Source organism: Daucus carota, chromosome 8 (assembly GCF_001625215.2).
Source record: "Daucus carota subsp. sativus chromosome 8, DH1 v3.0, whole genome shotgun sequence".
In the NCBI taxonomy this organism is placed as follows: Eukaryota; Viridiplantae; Streptophyta; class Magnoliopsida; order Apiales; family Apiaceae; genus Daucus; species Daucus carota.
In genome coordinates this window covers 18,561,179-18,580,147 of record NC_030388.2, presented here as the reverse complement: position 1 = coordinate 18,580,147, position 18,969 = coordinate 18,561,179, and the positions used below count along the sequence as shown (strand labels likewise).

The 18,969-nt window shown below is 34.4% G+C and overlaps 3 protein-coding genes across 3 annotated transcripts; 1 reads left to right on the top strand and 2 right to left on the bottom strand.

Moving 5' to 3' along the window:
• Window positions 1-686: 686 nt before the first annotated feature.
• LOC108198269 (blue copper protein-like) lies at window positions 687-1,480 on the bottom strand. Its single transcript, XM_017366032.2, has 2 exons — window positions 1,309-1,480; window positions 687-910 (listed from the first exon to the last, which is right to left on the bottom strand). The coding sequence occupies exons 1-2, from the start codon at window positions 1,478-1,480 to the stop codon at window positions 687-689; spliced, it is 396 nt and encodes a 131-aa protein (XP_017221521.1).
• A 2,853-nt stretch (window positions 1,481-4,333) lies between these two features.
• LOC108198821 (DNA-directed RNA polymerase V subunit 5A) lies at window positions 4,334-8,049 on the top strand. Its single transcript, XM_017366598.2, has 4 exons — window positions 4,334-4,712; window positions 6,061-6,237; window positions 7,277-7,390; window positions 7,580-8,049. Exons 1-4 carry the CDS (start codon window positions 4,431-4,433, stop codon window positions 7,706-7,708), a joined length of 702 nt encoding a protein of 233 aa, XP_017222087.1. The 5' UTR covers window positions 4,334-4,430; the 3' UTR covers window positions 7,709-8,049.
• A 988-nt stretch (window positions 8,050-9,037) lies between these two features.
• Window positions 9,038-17,386, bottom strand: LOC108197172 (protein REDUCED WALL ACETYLATION 3). Its single transcript, XM_017364707.2, has 17 exons — window positions 17,037-17,386; window positions 16,893-16,947; window positions 14,476-14,567; window positions 13,681-13,818; window positions 13,529-13,585; window positions 13,381-13,453; window positions 12,792-12,950; window positions 11,926-12,075; window positions 11,574-11,829; window positions 10,910-11,025; window positions 10,746-10,832; window positions 10,574-10,662; window positions 10,379-10,441; window positions 10,171-10,227; window positions 9,884-9,980; window positions 9,634-9,793; window positions 9,038-9,466 (listed from the first exon to the last, which is right to left on the bottom strand). Exons 2-16 carry the CDS (start codon window positions 16,923-16,925, stop codon window positions 9,638-9,640), a joined length of 1,623 nt encoding a protein of 540 aa, XP_017220196.1. The 5' UTR covers window positions 16,926-16,947; window positions 17,037-17,386; the 3' UTR covers window positions 9,038-9,466; window positions 9,634-9,637.
• Window positions 17,387-18,969: the final 1,583 nt, after the last annotated feature.

The window sequence follows — 18,969 nt, the reverse complement described above, 5'->3', positions numbered from 1 at the left end:
TACGTGATCCGCTGAATCAGGTGATCATAGTTGTCCCCGTGAGCTTTTGAATGTTTACTACTCCAGAGTTATTAAGCAACATGGGTAATATAAAGCTTTAACATGTTCTGCAAGCTGCCCGATAAAGATTCAGTTATATACCGACAACAGCCAGCTCACTGTGTGTGTTGTGTTGCTAAACATCTGAAAAATATACATATTAACTAAATTTTTACTCCCGTCCCAAGGTTGTTTACGTTCACTATAATTTGTAGGCATTTTGAGGCTTCTAAAATGTATAACTTCGTAACAATTTTTAAATTATTTTTTTTAATAAAAGTTTAAACGTCAAACTTTTATTGAGGGGAAAAAATTTTAAAAATATTATAGAACTATACTTTATAGAAGTCTCAAAATGTGTACCAAAAAGTAATGTAAAGAACTGCCGAGACGGAGGGAGTAACTGTATTACCGCTATACTTGGACTAAATTGTTGTCAAATGATGCATATTATCTGAGTTATGAAGTTCAGGGTTGCGAATTCCTGAGTAGAGATCAAATTATATATGATGAATCACATAAATCCTTGAAAATGTAATGAAGTTCAAATAACTGGAAAGGGGGAATAAAGCACTGCATCTTTCCTGGCCACACTACAGAACTTTAGAAAGCTTCCATTGGATAAATCATAGACATTTCGTGATGAATTAGATAGAGACACTAACTGTGCTAGCTGCAACAGCAACAGCGAGCTTCATCCCGCTACTGCAATGACCAATTGCACCACAGATGAAGTAATAATAGCCCGGAGAATCCAGAGTGATGGTTGTTGATCCCGTGTCAGATGTAGTGATCGGATTTTCAACTGAGCAGGAGCTGTAATCTCGTGCATTCACTCTATCTACAGTATGGCCGCTTCCATAGTAGAAGACTACGACGATCAGAATACAAAAAGAAAAAAAAAATTAATGTAATATTATGAAGATTAGAAAATTCCAATTAGCTCTTTTAGTTACAAATCTTGATTTGTAATTGGAATAACTGTATAAAGTAATTGAATAAACAAATTAACTTTATACGTCTAAGCATACTGTTGGAAAATATGGGTACAAGTCCCATATTGACAAGTCATATTTTGAGTATTATGACGATGTGTGAAATACGATGATTCAAAGAGTACTTTCTTAAAATGGAGATTAGAAATATCCAATTAGCCCTTATAGTTTCAAATCTTGATTTATAATTGGAATAATTGTCTAAAGTAATCGTATGAGCACACCTTTTACTTGTAAGCAGAGACGACAGGAACTAATTAGTGAATGTACTTACCAAGGTTGTCTCCAACATTGAAGGTTTTGCCATAGGTCCATAAACTATAATCAACATTCAGTGCCCAACCTGATACATCTCCAACAACATAGCTTGAGCCCAAACTCGGGACGACAGCATCAGCTAGTAGTATTAAGAAAAAGACCGCAAGTCTAGCAGCAGAGCTTGCCATTATAGTCGATTCGGAAAGATAGATGGCTAAAGATGATCCAGAACTGAAGATCTGGTACTTTAGTATTATGTAGCATAGAGAATAGTTGAAACAGGTGCCAGTCAAAAGAATTTATCTATCAATTCATTGAGTAATGCGCGCTTAACACATGTTGTGACTATTCTAAATTTCTTATTAGATTAATGAGTTCTGCTAGTATAGTTTTTTAAAATATATATGTCCCTCATGGGGTGTAATATCAACAACTATGAAGTAATTTTCAGCAGCTTCTTCTTTTTGCGCGTAAATTCTTCCTGAAAGAGCTAGAATCCATCCCTTCCGTCTCAAAACAGTAGTCACTTTGATGTTGGGTACGTAATTTGAAATAAAAAATAAATTCCAAAAACCAGGGATATAACCTTGTGCAGACTGCAGAGTGAAGTGCTATGAAGAAACACTACTTAATCTTGTATTTAATTCTCCACAATCTCGATATAGGCATTACTTTAGTTTCTTGGTGTACAATTTCATATTTATATATATATAATTACTTTTAAGATGGGAAGGTGCTTTCTTAACTAGTACTCTTCCACTCTCAACATGACAACATGCAAAGTATCTTCACATATTTTACGAGAGAGAAGTTGTTATAGTGTGTAATTCTATCTCCTTAATTTCCACTCTTGTAGCTCAGCTTGAGGTTGATAGAAGTAATAAGCTATGCTTGATCATCAATGGTGTGACCCTTGATAACGCCAGATCCCGGTCTAGACCTTCCTCCGCCGTGGATGGTGGTTCTGCAGTGTAGCTGCTAGAAGGGCGCCTACAAAACAACACCGGAGGGGGGTTTTGGCCCCGCGGCGCCTCCGACGTGAGAATAAGCGTAGGTTTTGGAAGGATTAAGACTAGAAAATGTGTTATCTATGTGTGTGGAAGGGTGGTCTACGGTGGTTGCTGGTGGTTGGTGGCTTTGTGTTTGTGTGTTTGTTGAGTGCTTAAGTGTGTGCAAAATATGAGTGTAGAGAGAATGTAACCCTTAAGCCTCTTGATCCTTGGTCTATTTATAGGCCAAGGATTAGGGTTTAAGGGCGCGTACCTGGATCCTGGTCCTACACGTGTAGTTCGATCCCCTACACGTGTCCAGGTGTCAGCGTGAGAATAGTCTTTTTGAATGTTCCTTTGCTTGTCTCTATTGCCAGTAGTTGATCGTTATGTTTTGTCTTCGTTATGTCAGTCTGTAGTTGTGCAGTTGTCAGTTTGACTTCGTGTGGACCCTAGTTAAGGGGTATATTTGGACGGGACCCGGGTCGGGGTCCCACTCGGGAGGTGTACCATGGTAGGGCTGAGCGGTCGTCTGCTGTAGCTGATAGCTTTCCGGGGATCGGGATCCTTGTGTGGACCCGGGCTTGGCCAACCCGGGTTATACCATATCAACCCTGGATTTCTATATGAATCGAGGAACCCTGAGAATAATGGATTCGGACACTTGTCTGGTGCTGTTTGTATCAAGTTATACTTTGGAGGAAGACGCGGTGGTCATAGTCCGCACCTAGTTTTTAGATGGTGATTATAATTTCATATTTATAAATTGGTGATCAAAGTTGTTGCATTGTTTCTAAAATGGTGCCTACACTTTATAATTTATAACTCGTTGAATTTAGTTTAAATCGAATTTCAAAAATGATGCCTATACTTTTTTATGCACAGTAAATAATTTGCATATATTAAACTTGCGACACTTAACTTATGACGTAAACATATTTTTTAAAAAATTATTTTACAACGGCTAACTTACAACATATTATATCAATTTTTATTTGATAGATCATTTGGAAGGAGGATAGCTTTATGTTTGTCATATGTTTATGATATTTCATACAACGTTTAGATTTTTATCGAATTAAACGCCTCCGCATTTTCCGCATTTTCTGTCATGAGTTTGCCCATCGCAAATGCGCAAAATTGTTGTAGCGTATCTAAACACAATTCTTTTTCACGTGTGCTTTGTATCATCTTTTCATTAAAAGTAATAATCTGGGACAATTTTATTTTCACAAAAGAATGGATATTAATAGTTTTAACTTATTTTATTATCACGTGTCTTGGACGTATAAGATTAAAGTACCAAACACTCTACTAACTTACTAATTATCTAAATACTTCTTAACTTGTAAATTTAAATTATTTAGGTAATTGATAAATAAGCTCCACATTTTACTATTTAAACTCCAAATCCAAAATATATACCATATTTACCCATGTCTTCTCCACATGTTTCATCCATATTAGTCGTGATAATGTGATTTGGATAAATGAAAAAATTGAACTGAAGCTTAAATAGTAAAGTTAGGAGCTTATTTATCAATTCCCATGATTTATCATCAATATTATAATTCTTCGTTTTAAACGATAATTTACCCAAACGAATCAAATAATATGAGCATTCAATCTAATTTTCATACCAAACCCGAAAGATTACGATTAATGACAGATAGTAAACTCTTCATACATTAATATCTCCATATTCAATTTACCAAACAATCCGTCGGAGATCAGTTCTAAAAGGTAAAAAAGTTACAGCTCCCAAATTTGTTCCAAGTAAAACAAATGAAGCACGAAATCTCCATGACAACTGTCAATTCCCATAAGAAGGTAGCGCGCGTACACCACCTACATGGTGAAGCGCGTGGGAACAGAAACAAACAAAAAAGACAGTACTACATAGTACCAATAACGGCAAATAACTGTAGTGATCTCCTCGCACGTTTCATCTTCTCTTTCCTTTTCTCCCCTCACACACATAAATACAAACATAAACACAGAGAGAGATAATTACTGAGAGAGAGGGAGGGAGGGAGGGAGAGAGGGAGAGAGATAATTACTGAGAGAGAGAGGTAGAGAGATTATTACTGAGAGAGAGGGAGAGAGGGAGAGAGGAGAGAGATAATTACTATCTGAGAGAGCGGGAGAGATGGCTAGGGCAGGGTTAGGCTACGTCGTTGAGGTACCAGAATCAGAGCTGAAGCACTGCGTAGCCAAATATATAGATACAGGGACTGCAGAGACACACCGTTTGTATCTAGCTCGCCGTACAGTTCTTGAAATGCTTAGGGACAGAGGCTATGGCGTTGACGATGGTGAGATTGAGATGTCACTCGCTGAGTTTCGTACTAAGTTTGGTGAGTCCTTGTCCCAGAACTTGCTTGATCGGCTGCGCTTCTCTGCTTCTCGCGTCTCCAGCCCTTCTCAAAAGGTATAAACACACACACACTTTTTTTACAGTTATGTATGTGGGTTTTTGGTGTTTATTATTTTTGTGTTTTTGTTTTTGTTTAGGAGGAGTTGTTTCTAAACACAAGGATAGTAGTACTTATTAGGGTTTCTGTGTGTTAGTTTTGTACATTCATGGGTTGTTAATATTGATATAGTTGAGTTTCAGGAGAAAACATTTTGTTGTTGTTGTGAAGCTATTCAAGTGTTATGTTTGTGATTTGAGCCCAGATAAAGTTAAAACAAATACTCGTAACTTATGACTTGCAGCAAACGGAGAAGTATACGTTTTTTACAACTTCAAGTCAGTTTATATATGTAACAAACAAAATTTTATGTAACTTAAACTCAAAAATGACTTTAAAGCCAGACAACCAGCTGGATCATGGGAGAAATTTGTTTGGTTTTCTTGACCTCTGTTCTTGTTTTAAAAAAACTCTACCTTGTTTATCCCAAATCTAGTCGGTAATTTATGATTGGTTTCACTTACACTAGTAATAATGAGACGGTCTTTTGCACGTAATCCATCCAATTAAAATCAACCATCTATTTATAAGGTCATTTGGGAAAAAAATTTGGGAACAAAATTTGGGATAGGTAAAATTACACAATCCTTGTTACCTGAGAGTTGGGGTTCGATATAAAAATATGCGATTGGGTCAAAATAGTTCTATCTTGTGTTAAATCACTATTTCTGTTAAAAGTTTAATGTTGCGTTTGGTTGGGATGAATGGATAGAATGAAATGGAATGAGTGAAAATCAAATGAGTGGATGCAAATTTTCTATGAATTAAATTTGGATAGAAAATGGGATGGTAAGGAATGAAGCATTCCTTTACAAAGTAGCGAATTTGGGCTCTAGGTAAAGGTAAAGGTTATAGGAACATTATGGTGGATGAAATGATATTTTAAACATTTAACTATATTATAGCTCGAGTTTTAATTTCATTCCCTCGGTTTTCATTTATCTCAACCAAACAACACAAGGTGTTGGGAGAATATGTGCATACTTATCTATGTATGATTTCAGTTGAAAGATGTCAGTTGATTTTTATTCTTTTCAATACTTTTTGGTGCCTTTTTTATTACAATATCATTGTGACATTGGTTTTAATATATTAATAGATGAAGAAATTCTGGAAGCTTTCTCTGCCTTGAAATTCACCTGTAAAATTGACACTCTGCAGATAGGCGTAGAACTGATAAAACCTCTCGTGGTGCTCACATTTGTATTTCATTTAGTGTGATAGTTTACCCTGTTATTAATAAAATAGGGGAAAATCTGTAATGCTTACTGTCCAAGCTTCCCTTACCTTTATTCCTCTGTCTAGGTTCTGGTTGTTTTCTGTGGGACAGATGAAATCAGAAAGCAAGCAATGAGCACACTTCTGCTCCAGTTTAGTCATGATGGTTCTCGGCCCCGGATAATATTAGTTTTGCAAAACAAAATGAACTCTCATGCTCGGAAGCTAGCTGCGGAATCATCCTTCCAGATTGAGACTTTTCTTGTGAGTTTAATGTTGTCGGTTCTTACATTGTTGTTCGATATATTGTTTATGTTTTCTGCAACTTGAGTTGTTATTAATTTTATATTATTTTGTTCTTTTTTGTAAGTTTGCTCTACAATCTAGTTATAGCCTCTCAAATATATTTTTTGGCATGCATATTATTTTCAAAAGATATGTTCTAGTTCTCTGGCATGCTGCTTAAGTGTTCATACATGTATGAATTGTCATCTTTTCAGTTTTAGTACCCTAAACATAGTGTATATGCATATATCTCGAATCAATTTAAGTATTTAACTAATCGGAGAAACATGCTGCTTAAGTGTTCATACATGTATGACTGGAGTATGATAAGCAGTTTTAACTCAAATGTTGACAGCAACATTATTCTTCAAATGCTCCATGTACCCTTGTGTCTATTTGCAACTACAGGTAGTGTTTACCCAGGGATTTGGTATTAGCACAAAGTGGATGTAACTCTACCTTATTTTGTGTATATGCTCTTATCATGAAATATGGTTGACATCTATCAAGTTAAATTTGCTGATTGCGAGTTTATTTAATAATCATAGTGATTTTCTGAAATGAATGCAGTTAATCCTTACTTAGTATTAGCTAGGGGTGTACACGGGTTGACGAAACTGACCAACCCAATCCAAACCGACCTACAATAAATAGGGCTGGGTCAAGAATTTATTTTTAACGGGTTGGGTTGAAAATTTTCAAACCGATTTAATTGGGCTGGGATGCTAAAATGCTCTCAATCCGTCCAACCCAACCCGACCTGCACGTGTACACCACTGGTATTAGCTTCGAAAGCTTAGGATCTCAAAGCTGGAAACGGAAATTACCTTATGAAAGCCTTTAAAGTTGTCCCAGTGTCTTTTCAGGTGTGTTGTAACCTATGGTTATGAGTTGTGAAGTGTAAACTTTCAGAGTTAATAAGCTGACACAGGGTCCGGATTTGAACAGTACTGCATCTTAATTTTAGATAATTTGATATATTGCAACAATCTAAAAGTCCTCTTTTTTATATATTCAGATTACTGATTTGCTGGTTAACATCACAAAGCATTTGTTGTTGCCAAAGCATGAAATACTTACTCCTCAGGAGCAGCAGGACCTTCTGAAGAAGCTTGATGTGAAACCGAGCCAGGTTATATTTTTAATAACTTATGCTGAACTCAAATAGAAGATATTTGAAACATTTGTCTTTATGTCATGCTTCTACTGCACAGATCTAGGGTCAAGCAGTATATTCGTCGAGTAGCAACATTTATGCTATAAATTACGATTCATGTTTTCTCTTTCTGATATCTGTTGCTTTTTCCTACTTACATTGTAGATGCCCCGTATATTGGAGACTGATGCAATCGTGAAGTACTACGGATTGGAGAAGGGCCAGATTCTGAAGGTCACTTATGAAGGTCCTTCATCAACTGGTCCATTTGTCACTTACCGTTGTGTAATGTGATGCCATCCTCATTGTCGTTGCACACCATTCAGATGGTTATGCACTCTTTTGCAAAAACAATCTTAGCTTCAACATGTTTCATGACAAGCTTGTTTGCTGTTGGTCTCTGTTTTATACTTTCCAGGTTTTTGTTTGATATTTTCGACTTGTTATCTGGTATGTTGACAGAATCACATCTATCTATCTGCAAGATGCTTGTTTTAATATGGTTTTAACTTCATCCTAGATGGATTTATGTGTACAAGATTGAGAGGTTCAATTGCGGGGTTTTATACTTGTGTGGTTCTTAGACCATCTCCAATCATAATTTTATAAATAAAACATCTTCATCTTTATTTTCACTTTTTTCACTTTATATCTTTATTCTATCTCCAATCATTACTTCATTTTATAAATAAAGCAATTTGTGCTTTATCTTCAAATTCAACTTCATATATAGAGTAGGATAGTGCATCAATGCATGATTTTATATATAAAGATAAAGTAATGGATGATTGGAGATGGATTACTCTATTTATAAAGTTAAAAGGGAAGAAATATGAAATTTAGAGTGATGGTTGGAGATGCCCTTAGAACAATCGGCAGACCCAAAGAAAATAACATAATTTTTTAACTTTGACATAATTTCGGCTTTATTATATTAAGAAAGGGACATTTTTTGATTTTAAGTCAAAATTAAATTGAGCCGCATATTTATTCTAAAGAAATGGACTCTTATCCTAAAAAAGGATATTGTTCACACATGTCCATTTTATTATTGGACATAGTTGGTTACTTGGCTGTGGAAAACCTAAATTTTGAAAATAAATTTAAGAACCTTCTCAAATGCATGTATTTTCCTTCAACTACACACAATAATTGGTTACTTGAGCGTGAATTGTGTTTAATCTGTAATTTGTACTGATAATTGAACTAATAAAAAAATGTTTTTTATGAACCGATCACCTCTAGTCATTGACTTGTATAAAAAATTTCTGACATGGGCCTTTGCCCTATAGCATACACTAGAACATGTTTCATTTTTGTTGTTGATACGAGGCTACCTGTTTTTGGTGTTGAAGTTGACAGGTTCAAGTAAATACTGAAAATCCATTTTTCGAAACTACTAGTAATTCTCAGAAAGTTTACTGCACCACATGATATAGGGATTTAGGCATTCGCGGTAATGATCTTACAGTTGACAGCTCTATTCTATACTTCCTGTTAACTGGAAACACACGAGTATCCTGTAACTGGAAACAGTAAGCTATACGGTCACAAAACACAATTTTTGTGCAGAATAAAACAACTGTAGTCAGTGATCCAACTCCCAGATTAAAAAAAAAGAGAGAGAGAAAAGAATGTAATGCTTCTATTGGGAAGATCGCAAATTCACAAATGACATCTCTATGAACAAGACTAGCATTTCTTGTAAACAAGTTTGCAGTTTTTTTTAAATCAATGATTGACATTGAAAGAAAATATTGAGGAGTACATTAAAGTAAAAAAAAAAATATGATGTGCAGAATCCAGGTTCATAACAAAAATTGTGTATACTGTTGGAAGACTAAGTTTGCTCCTAGAATCTTCCCTCTGCCAAAATCAACTGGATAAACTGCACATATATTTGTAAGACTAGCACCCCCCCTGGGTGAGGATTTTCCTCAATGTATTCATGTCAGTACAACAAGACAACCAAAATCTGGATCAATTTGGGTATATTTGTATTCCATTTGTATGTCCATGAGATATCTTCTTTTACAACTAATGCCTGTTGATCTGCCACAGATGTAAAAATTGTATATATAACAGTGAACCAGAGATCCGTAATAGTGTTATATATGGAAAAGCATGTGGACAGGCATGTTCTTGTCTTGACTCTGTCTCAGTGTGCCAGTGCATGTGTTTATTATGCTAAAGTTGTTGAAGAGGACAAAGAGACTTACAGGTTTAAGTAATAATTTGCACGAGAATAAATGCGATGAAGTACAAACAGGCTGAAATTGCAGCTCCAGCAAAGAAGTTATACATCAGCTGACGATTGTCTCTTGTTGGTATAAAGAGCGACTTAAGAGTATTAGTCAGTTCAAAAAGGCGACATGATATCTGCATAAGCAAGTGAAACAAAACTATTAAATCAACACTTCATTACCGCCTTCAAATCCTGAATTCATAGGGGCATAAATGCTTGCTCACCAAGATATATATGGCAGTTGTAAGCATGAAATTGAGCATAGGATAATCTGGAATGAGACAGAGAAGCCATTTAGGCTGTCCATTAGGCATATTTGACCTGCACAGATGTGAGGGAAGGGCTTAGTCTCTTAGTTATTGACACTATAAACAAATTTATAATCAGAGTATGAAGCCAAAGAACTGACAACAAGCTCCAAAAGTAAAAGTTAATAATTTATAATCCTTGCTTGCAAAAAAATTTTAAAAAAAATTCTACCTAAAGCAATTTATAGTGTTAACAAACAGACCTCAGCCAGATGTGGAATTGAGAGATATAGGTTTCCAAAGTGATCTTCCCAAGCCAACTATTTTGCACATAAACAATTGTACAAATTAGAGAGAGAGCAGAAAAGGCTATGATAACAGCAACACTTAATTAAAATTGAAGTTCCTAATACAGCCAAAAAGAGAAAAGAGGTAAAGGTTTGAACTTTTCAGAAAAAGAAATGAACTTACGCAAAGAGAGTTAATGAAAAATTCCGAATCTCCTGGGTGCAATTTCTCAAGCAAATGTACACACTGAATATAGAAGTAGATAAAGGTCAAACTAAGGATACTAAAACTAGTAGACAAAAGTTTAGAAATGTTTTACACAAAAGCAAATACTCATGAACATATACATTTCATAGTAAAAACTGACATACACCAGACCTGATTGGAATCCACGATGTGTAGGGGTGGAATTTGTTGTATGTTACCTTGTCCAGCTTGTAAATATACTCATACCATAGATACCCAACCTAAAAAATTCACTACTTAAAACTTTTAAACATAGTGAGGTGGAGGATAAGGACAACTATGTAAAAAACCACAAGCAACTTACGGATAGGGCGACTGTAACTATACATGTTTTGATTGTACGTCTACGCTTTATCTCGGACTCCTCTAATTTCTCCATCCACTTCTCAACCTATAAAATCAAATACATATACGGCACTTCACATTAAAGTTATTATAACTTGGTCTTTTGAAGGATGAAGATATTACATTTGGGTGACAATAGGCATATATCATGCCAATTATCCATATATAGCGATCAAGTCCAGACCGAAAGTGCCATTCATGTAAGCGAGGGAGATCTGGTTTTGCTGGATCATTGTATTCTGTAACAGAAGAATTGTTGAAATAAATAGCAGAACTAAAATTAAAAAGCATTGTATATCCCATAGCAAGCATTTCTCTTCCCCTACAATTCCCATTATAACAAGTAGGATTTCAAAAACACGAGTCAAATATCAAGCTGAAACTACTACTAAAAATTTTAAGGAATTTAGAACCGTCTCTCCTTAAAATGCAGGTACAAATTTTAAGAAATTTAGGACCGTCTCTCCAAAAAATTGCAATTACTAAATAAGTTCACAACTTTATCAAACTTCGTATTCTTTGTGGTCGACAAACAATGATTTTTTCCGGTGCCAGCAACTAATTTCTTCCGGTACCAATATGATGGGGTCTGTATTTTTAACTTGGATGAATTATTAATGCATATATATGAATACAATTCTCTGTTCCTACGTTTACTCATTTATCAAGGTTTAATTGTACACAAATCACTAGTTTGCAGTTCTAATTTTAGCTGGTTTCATTAAAGTAAGATCCCATATACATATAAAACGAGCAACTAAAGATCAAGGCTGGGTGTGGAACTAACCCAAGAGGAAAGTCAGAGGAAACCAGAGAAGGTCAAAAACTCCAGGTACCTCCCAGATCAAAATGACAAGAAGAAAACAGGTGCATATCTTCAAAATCATGACTGATCTTATCTCATTATATTTGTTGCCAATTCCAAGAGCTCCATACACCATTAGAGTAAAAAGCGTGTGCATTGGGCATATATAGTACAGCATATAATCATTGTTAAGAACTATACAAGCAAATGCGACAAAAAAATTTAGCCTCCACATCATCTGCACAGAGGAATATAGGTATTAGGGACATCCATGCAGACTAAATAAACTTAAGTACATTACGATATTCTTTAGTAGTTAGATAATACATGTTACCTGAGCAAATCGTGCAACACTGAAATCTTTCCGGATGTAGTAATAGGAGAAGTTTCCAAACCCAGTCATCCAGACATATGCAGCAATAAACATACGTATCGCATTGTATATCTCAGTTGCAGCAAAGTAATGATACATCAAAAAGAGAACCTGTTAAAAACACAGCAACACTCGCACCTCAAGAATTGCATATTTGTGCAGTATGTATATGAGTATTGGGAAGAAGTATAGTTTGTGCAGACTATAATTTTAACATTCTGCTATAATAGTCTACAATAATAGTCAAAGGAGATGAGGAATTATCCATATATTTACACATATGGGACAAGCAAGAGGAAAACACCTTATAAAGGGTGTTGTATGTGGGCACATAGAGGGTGTTTGGATAAGCATATACTGGAATGCAAATACTTATCCTCCAAAAAGACCTATATATTATTTGATTTTCTGATATATGCTTAGTTAAACGTCCAGTCTTTGAATGCAGAAATTGAGATACTTCATTGCTTCAACAGAAAGTGGCATTGTCAGATTTGCCTAAGCAGGAGTAAACTTTGTTCAAGTGTAACGTAAAGATTAAAAGTTTTCAGTATTAATTCATGTCACAAGAAGTTAAAGTATGTATCAAGCTTTTATAATTTTGTACCAGTACTGCACTACTATCACCAAAGAAAGTGAAAGTGTCAAATAGAATTCCTTTTCTAGAATTGAGAGTGTATTAAAAAAGTCGAAGTGAAAAATATAAACTAAAGCAGAAAAGCAACAGAAAGTGTATATGTAGAACGAATTTTGACAAGAAATGCTATCACAATTAAGTAGGTACAGAAAGTAATTGTTTAGTAATAAAGAGGAATTAAAAAACATGCCTGCATCCATCCTTTCCACTCCTCTGTCTGATGCCGATTCAAGTAAAGTAAAGCTTTTCCAGAAAAAGATGATTTATCCTGATGTTTCTTGAGAGAAGTCATTGCCGATACAATGATAAGAAGAATGAACAGGAAAAGGAAAAGATCACGACTGTAGCTCTGTCCAAGGAAAATCAAACAAAAAAGTTGTTACATATAGCACAATAACAATAAGATACATACTATAGGGCCCATGATCTTATATAGGATCTATAGCATATGACTTCCCACCACATGGAAAAATTCTATAAGTGCATATCTTATAGGAATATTACGATTTAGAATTTGATAAAGATGCACACCATAAGGTTTGTATTATATAGCAGCCATAAAGCACACTGACTAATTCAGGCATACCTTGAGAATATGCTAGGATGTCTGTGTGTAAATGAGTTTATTTTTCAAATATTTGCGTCGTATGCATTAAATGTACAAAGTTGTAGACTTGTAGTCCATATTGAAGCCCTATATATTACTTCTATTAAAGTATTAGCAACTCAACACAGAGAGTCGGAAACTATTATAGACAGCTTAGAAGAAATATAAATACCTTGGTTGAATCAGCAAATATATCTGTGCGGTCACATATGTAAAAATAGAAAAGAATTCCACCAAATTCAGACCTACAAGCAGTTGATAAATGCATAAGAAGCAGCCAATTTATATGCACCCAAAATTAAAACATTGATACAACCTACATTGCTCTCAAAGATGCTCGATGCTCTAGCAAAAAAGAGTCATCCATTGTCAGAAACCTGGAAGTCAAATGTTGCAGAAGGTAAGAAAGGCTAGTAGGAACATATTGAAAAAGATAACCCATCAAAATGCTGCAGACTCAAACTAGAAGTACCTAATTAATATTGTTTTAGTTGATGAGGTCATCTGCTTTGCAGATGTTGACTTTGTAAGCCCTCCCTCAAGCAAAAGCACCCGATCATCTTCTGTGACAGTTTCATTCCCCATTTCAGGAAGATTAATATCTGAATGACTGCCCACAACAGTAATTGGTCATTTCAATAGTAATAGCACAAAATATGTGTTTGCACTTACAATTTTAGGCAACTGCTAGATAAAGTAGAATGATAAAATGACTAGTATTACTGATATAGCTTGCTTAATTTAAAAGGCTGAGATAATTTTCCTAAAAACATTTTTTTATTATACCTGAATAGTACATGTATATATTCTTAATCTACTACTGATTATGGCAAACAAAACTGGTAAAAAGCTACACCAGAATCTACTCCCTTATTGTAGTTAATTTGTCATATTTAGTGAAAATTTTACGGATTTAATATTATTAACATCAACATGTTTAAATTAAGATTATTGGCATGCAAGTTTGCACTTCAGCCATTCAGCACTAAAACCCGCATGTCTTACTTAGTAAGCTACACAGCAGGCTTCGAACACCAGACCTTTCTTTCTTATAGCTAAGTCACTCAAATTATGATATTAGCACATAAAAGTAAATATCTGGTGACCATATTGTAGTGTATAATATTTGTACACCGTAGGTTGGCAAAAAAAGTATTTGTAAACTTAGAGCATATATAGAGAGAGAGACGAGATGAAAGCATTCTGCTAAAAAAACAGAGGTTTCATATCAAGGTCCATGCATCTCGCGTTTGTAAAGGGCACTTACACTTTTGATATAAATGAAGACCTCCTGTACTCCAACCATTCAGAATATATCCATGCAATAAAAATTGGGATGATTCCCAGCAAGAATGACACCTGCACAGTATTGGTGCAAGCTTTACTAAACTAACAAAGAAATCAAAGGTAGAGAAACTAGGAAACCAAAATTTCGAACACAACAATAACCATAATATTCAACATTCAGCATTTAAGAGCAAGCTAATGGTGTTGCTTAACTTAATGCTAGCACTTAAAGAAAAAAAACTCTACTCCACCGTAATGCTAGACATGTATGTGAATAACAAAATGCTATACTTGGTGCTAAATACAAAACCAAGTACATATGTTGCTATAATTGCCGCATAAGCATGCAAGTGAATAATGTAAATAATTGGATTATTAAAATAATAGTGACAAACATAATTGGGCATTTTGAAGTTAGGTAATTGTTATATAGTTAAATTTGAATTTCTATGTGGTGTCATTTATAAACTATGTTGGACTACAAGTTCCACTTTAATATCAAAAAATCATTTTTTGATTTCCTAATTTAAAAATATTTAGCACCACTGCTGGATATGCTTTAAGTCCCAGCTCTGAGAAGATAACTGCTAAACTTGTTATTAACATAGGCATTATCCACCATATCGCATATATCATGTTCTTTTCCCATATATGCTATAGGCTTTAATCCTCTTTTTTATTAGTAAAGACTATTAAATTAACCAGCTTCATATGAAGAATCCCTCAATGCAAGTGAAAATGGATTTGATTATTCACATATAACACTTCAAACTCAAAAATAAATTGTGAAAGACAGCAAATAAAGATTGTTCCAATGCACTGCTTATGTATATATGTATATTTTGATTATGGGTTACTATTTTTGTTGATATTCCTAAAAGAGAAGACAGTAGAATGGTGAGATAATATACACAAAGATATGTTAGACAACAGAATCATCAACAAAATTAATAATTAATCAGTTACAAAATCTTAAATAATTAATTTGTGTGTCAGTTACGGATTTGAATGGGAGAATTTAATGGAATTTTTGATTATTTTTTTAGAGGATGTGGTGGACATAATAATGTTTCTCTTTCAGTTTAGGAATTACAGGAATTATGAGCTAATGCTGGAATAATAACTAGGAAGCCAATTGTACCTTGAAGTCATCAAGAAATATAATTTCTAATATTTGTCATGTATTTGGACCACCCAAATATTGTGTTTACAAGAGTGTCAATAATCATATTGTCTTCTACTAATTCCAAATTACTATAATTATATAGTACACGCATATTATCATTATATATCAGGTCACTTTGAAATATTCATGATAAATATCCTAAACCCTAGACTTTATTTAAACTGCTCTGATCTGCTACTATATCTTAGGCAAGCATACAGATTGCCACTCTCTAATACAAAGTGCATATTTAACTTATGTTGTGTTTGGTTGGGGTGAATGATTCCGGAAGGAATGGAATGAAAAATGAACTATATTATAGACAATTTTTAAGAAATTTCATTCCTTCCTCCATTCCATTCCTTACATCATGTGCTAGATATTACACCTTCAATTTGAGATGGAATTTTTCATTCTCTCTCATCCTCAATCTCTTCTCAAATCTCATCATAGCAATTTTGCACTCCCTCAAAAATTTTTCAAAACTTTCTTCCATTCCATTCTCTCCAACCCCAACCAAACACAACATTAGTTCATGAACAAAGCCAGACTTCAAAAGATGGCCTTATGATAACTAACAGTTGCAAAAAAGAAGGAAAACCTTACATGCAATTACATAAGTTAGAGTCTTAGAGATCCCAAGGACATACTTTATTATTTTAATAGAACTCAACCTGATTCGCTCAACTAAACTCAATACTAGGCTTGTCATTGTTATCATTGCAGATCAAAAAGAGCCAGTTATTCAGCCATGTAACTGCAGATAATTCATTTTTTTGAATTTACTTCCAGAAAAGAGATAACCAAATGCAAGTAAAACTGTAGATGACGCCATCACTGTAGACCCCAACGTACTACAAAAGAAACATATGTGCACCCTTGAAATATACACATATGCTAACATATATCCCTTGCATCACTCAATTACTTTAACCAAATAAAACATACAAAATAAGATGCAGATATAAAATAAACAATGTAGCAGGACTATAATAACACAAGTAAATAATCACTTTAACATCAATTAGGACTTTCAAATTGAACATCATGCACAAATATAAAACATTTCAAATAACTAATTTTCCGTAAAATCACTCTAATGCAACTCAAATCTAAGCAACCACAACACATTCTGAACATCACTGAATCATGATCACATGTCTAACATCAACTGGAGCACCTAAAATTAATTCAATTTCAATAGTTCTCAATAATTGCAGTAGTATCCATACCTGTCCAGCCGTAACAGGTCCAGGAACCACCATTTCTGCTACGAAACTGCGAACGCTAACCATAACAAATCAATTCAGCTAAATTAGGTCACATTTCATCAATTAAACTCATACTAATACGTATAAAAGTAGAACAGAGTGTACCTTAATGAGATTCCTGTAGTATCTGTATGTATATATGCACGTATATACACCTAAACAGAAATCGCATCTACTCTCTCGCTGTCTCTCTCTCCCTCTCTCTCTCTGTCTCCTCTCTCTCTCTTACTCTCTCTCGCTCGCTGTCTCTCTCTATATCTCTCTCTCTCCCTGTTTGTGATTAAATAGAAGAAAGGAGAGATCTGAAGCAAGGAGGAGGATGATGTGAGATCGTTTGCTTCGAGAATTGCTAACACTCCTTCCTACTTGGAAAGAGATGTGAAATTATATTGTGTACTCTATGTGAATGTATACATACAAGAGCGTGTATGTATATGTTTGGAGTTATTGGAACCAACCGTTAATGGTGGTTGTGGGTTTGGTTTTTATAAGTTTGATGCAGCATTGCTTTCGTGTTTTGTTAAGAGGCCAGATTTTCTTTTTATTATTTTTATAAGAGAAGAGGTCAGATTTTAAGTGAATTGAAAGTTTACTATTTGGGTTTCTCTCTTTGATCTTGGAGTTCAAGTTTGTTTAGCAAAATTTAGAGCTGTTCACGAACCGAGCCGAGCCGAGTTTTGACCGAACCGAGCCGAGCTTTAATTTTTTTTCTGACGAGCCGAGCCGAGCCGAGCTTTTTAATCGAACAAAAATTGTGTTCAAGCTCGGCTCGTTAACTAACGAGCCGAACACGAGCTTGTTCGCGAACAAATACGAGTCGAGCCGAGTCGAGTCGAGTCGAGCCGAGCCAGAAAAAAAATAAGGACAAACCGCTAGTTGACTCTTAAAATAGCTAACCTAATAATTTCATTTTTTTTGAAACTTTGTTTATATCACTAAAATGTATATATGTTAACATCCATACAGTTGGATCGGTAAAAAATATTTTTTAAAATATTGAAACACTAAATTAGGATTAAAAACTAGTTAGCGGTACTAGTCAAACTTCTACTTGCCTGTTAAAAACCAAATAAAATTATTATTTCCTAAAATTTTGTTTACATCACTAAAATATATATATATTATGTTGAATTCTGAGTCCAATAACATATATAAATTATAAAAAAAACCCGAAAATATTACATTTTTTCGAGCTTTAACGAGCCGAACTCGAGCCGAACGAGCTCGAGCCGAGCTCGAGCCGAGCTCGAGCCGAACATACTAAAAGCTCGGCTCGAGCTCGTTTACTTAACGAACAATTTTTTGTGTTCGAGCTCGAGCTCGTTAACTTAACGAGCCGAGCCGAACGAGCTCTTAACGAGCCGAGCTCGAGCTTGTTCGCGAACAGCTCGGTTCGTTAAACAGCCCTAGCAAAATTTATGTTTTATGTTCTCCCAACTGCTATTCCAAAGTCGTGTGATGAAAAAAAATTATTTAACAAAATTAAATAGACGTTTTTAATTTCATTTTTAATAAATTCATAATTATCTATCTGTTAAAAGTGATTTTAATTTTATGTGAAGTTTAAAATAGGGAAAATAGATTTTTTTACCATCCAACTAATTATTTATTTAGAAACCTACCACCGAACTATAATCTTTTTCTTTTTTGTCACTAATGTTAGGTACGGATTTTTTTTGTCACTAACGTTAGGTTCGGATTTGATTATTAACACTATATTATTCATTTTAGTATTATTAAAATATAGTGATAGTCTGCAATATAATGATGATCTGATATGTGTCGATATTTTTATACGTAATACTCCATAATATTGCAGACTACCACTATATTGTTATAATGCTAAAAAAATAACATATTGTTAATAATCAAATCCAAATATAATGTTAGTGACCAAAAAAATCCAACGTTTCGTAACTTTTATTTGAAAAAATTTCTTTTTTTAATAAAAGTTTAAACATCAAACTTTTATTCAGAGAAAAAAAATTTAAAAAATACATTATGGAACTATACTTTAAATGAGAATGGAAAAATGTGT

Excerpts from the sequence above, each read along its gene's own strand:
- LOC108198269 (XM_017366032.2), bottom strand. The coding sequence starts at position 1,480 with ATGGCAAGCTCTGCTGCTAGACTTGCGGTCTTTTTCTTAATACTACTA. Across the intron at positions 911-1,308 it reads CAATGTTGGAGACAACCTTG|TCTTCTACTATGGAAGCGGC; the intron begins GTAAGTACATTC and ends TGATCGTCGTAG.
- LOC108198821 (XM_017366598.2), top strand. The coding sequence starts at position 4,431 with ATGGCTAGGGCAGGGTTAGGCTACGTCGTTGAGGTACCAGAATCAGAG. Across the intron at positions 4,713-6,060 it reads TCTCCAGCCCTTCTCAAAAG|GTTCTGGTTGTTTTCTGTGG; the intron begins GTATAAACACAC and ends TCCTCTGTCTAG. Across the intron at positions 6,238-7,276 it reads TCCAGATTGAGACTTTTCTT|ATTACTGATTTGCTGGTTAA; the intron begins GTGAGTTTAATG and ends TTATATATTCAG.
- LOC108197172 (XM_017364707.2), bottom strand. The coding sequence starts at position 16,925 with ATGGTGGTTCCTGGACCTGTTACGGCTGGACAG. Across the intron at positions 12,076-12,791 it reads AGTGGAAAGGATGGATGCAG|GTTCTCTTTTTGATGTATCA; the intron begins GCATGTTTTTTA and ends TGTTTTTAACAG. Across the intron at positions 11,830-11,925 it reads GTGTTGCACGATTTGCTCAG|ATGATGTGGAGGCTAAATTT; the intron begins GTAACATGTATT and ends TCCTCTGTGCAG.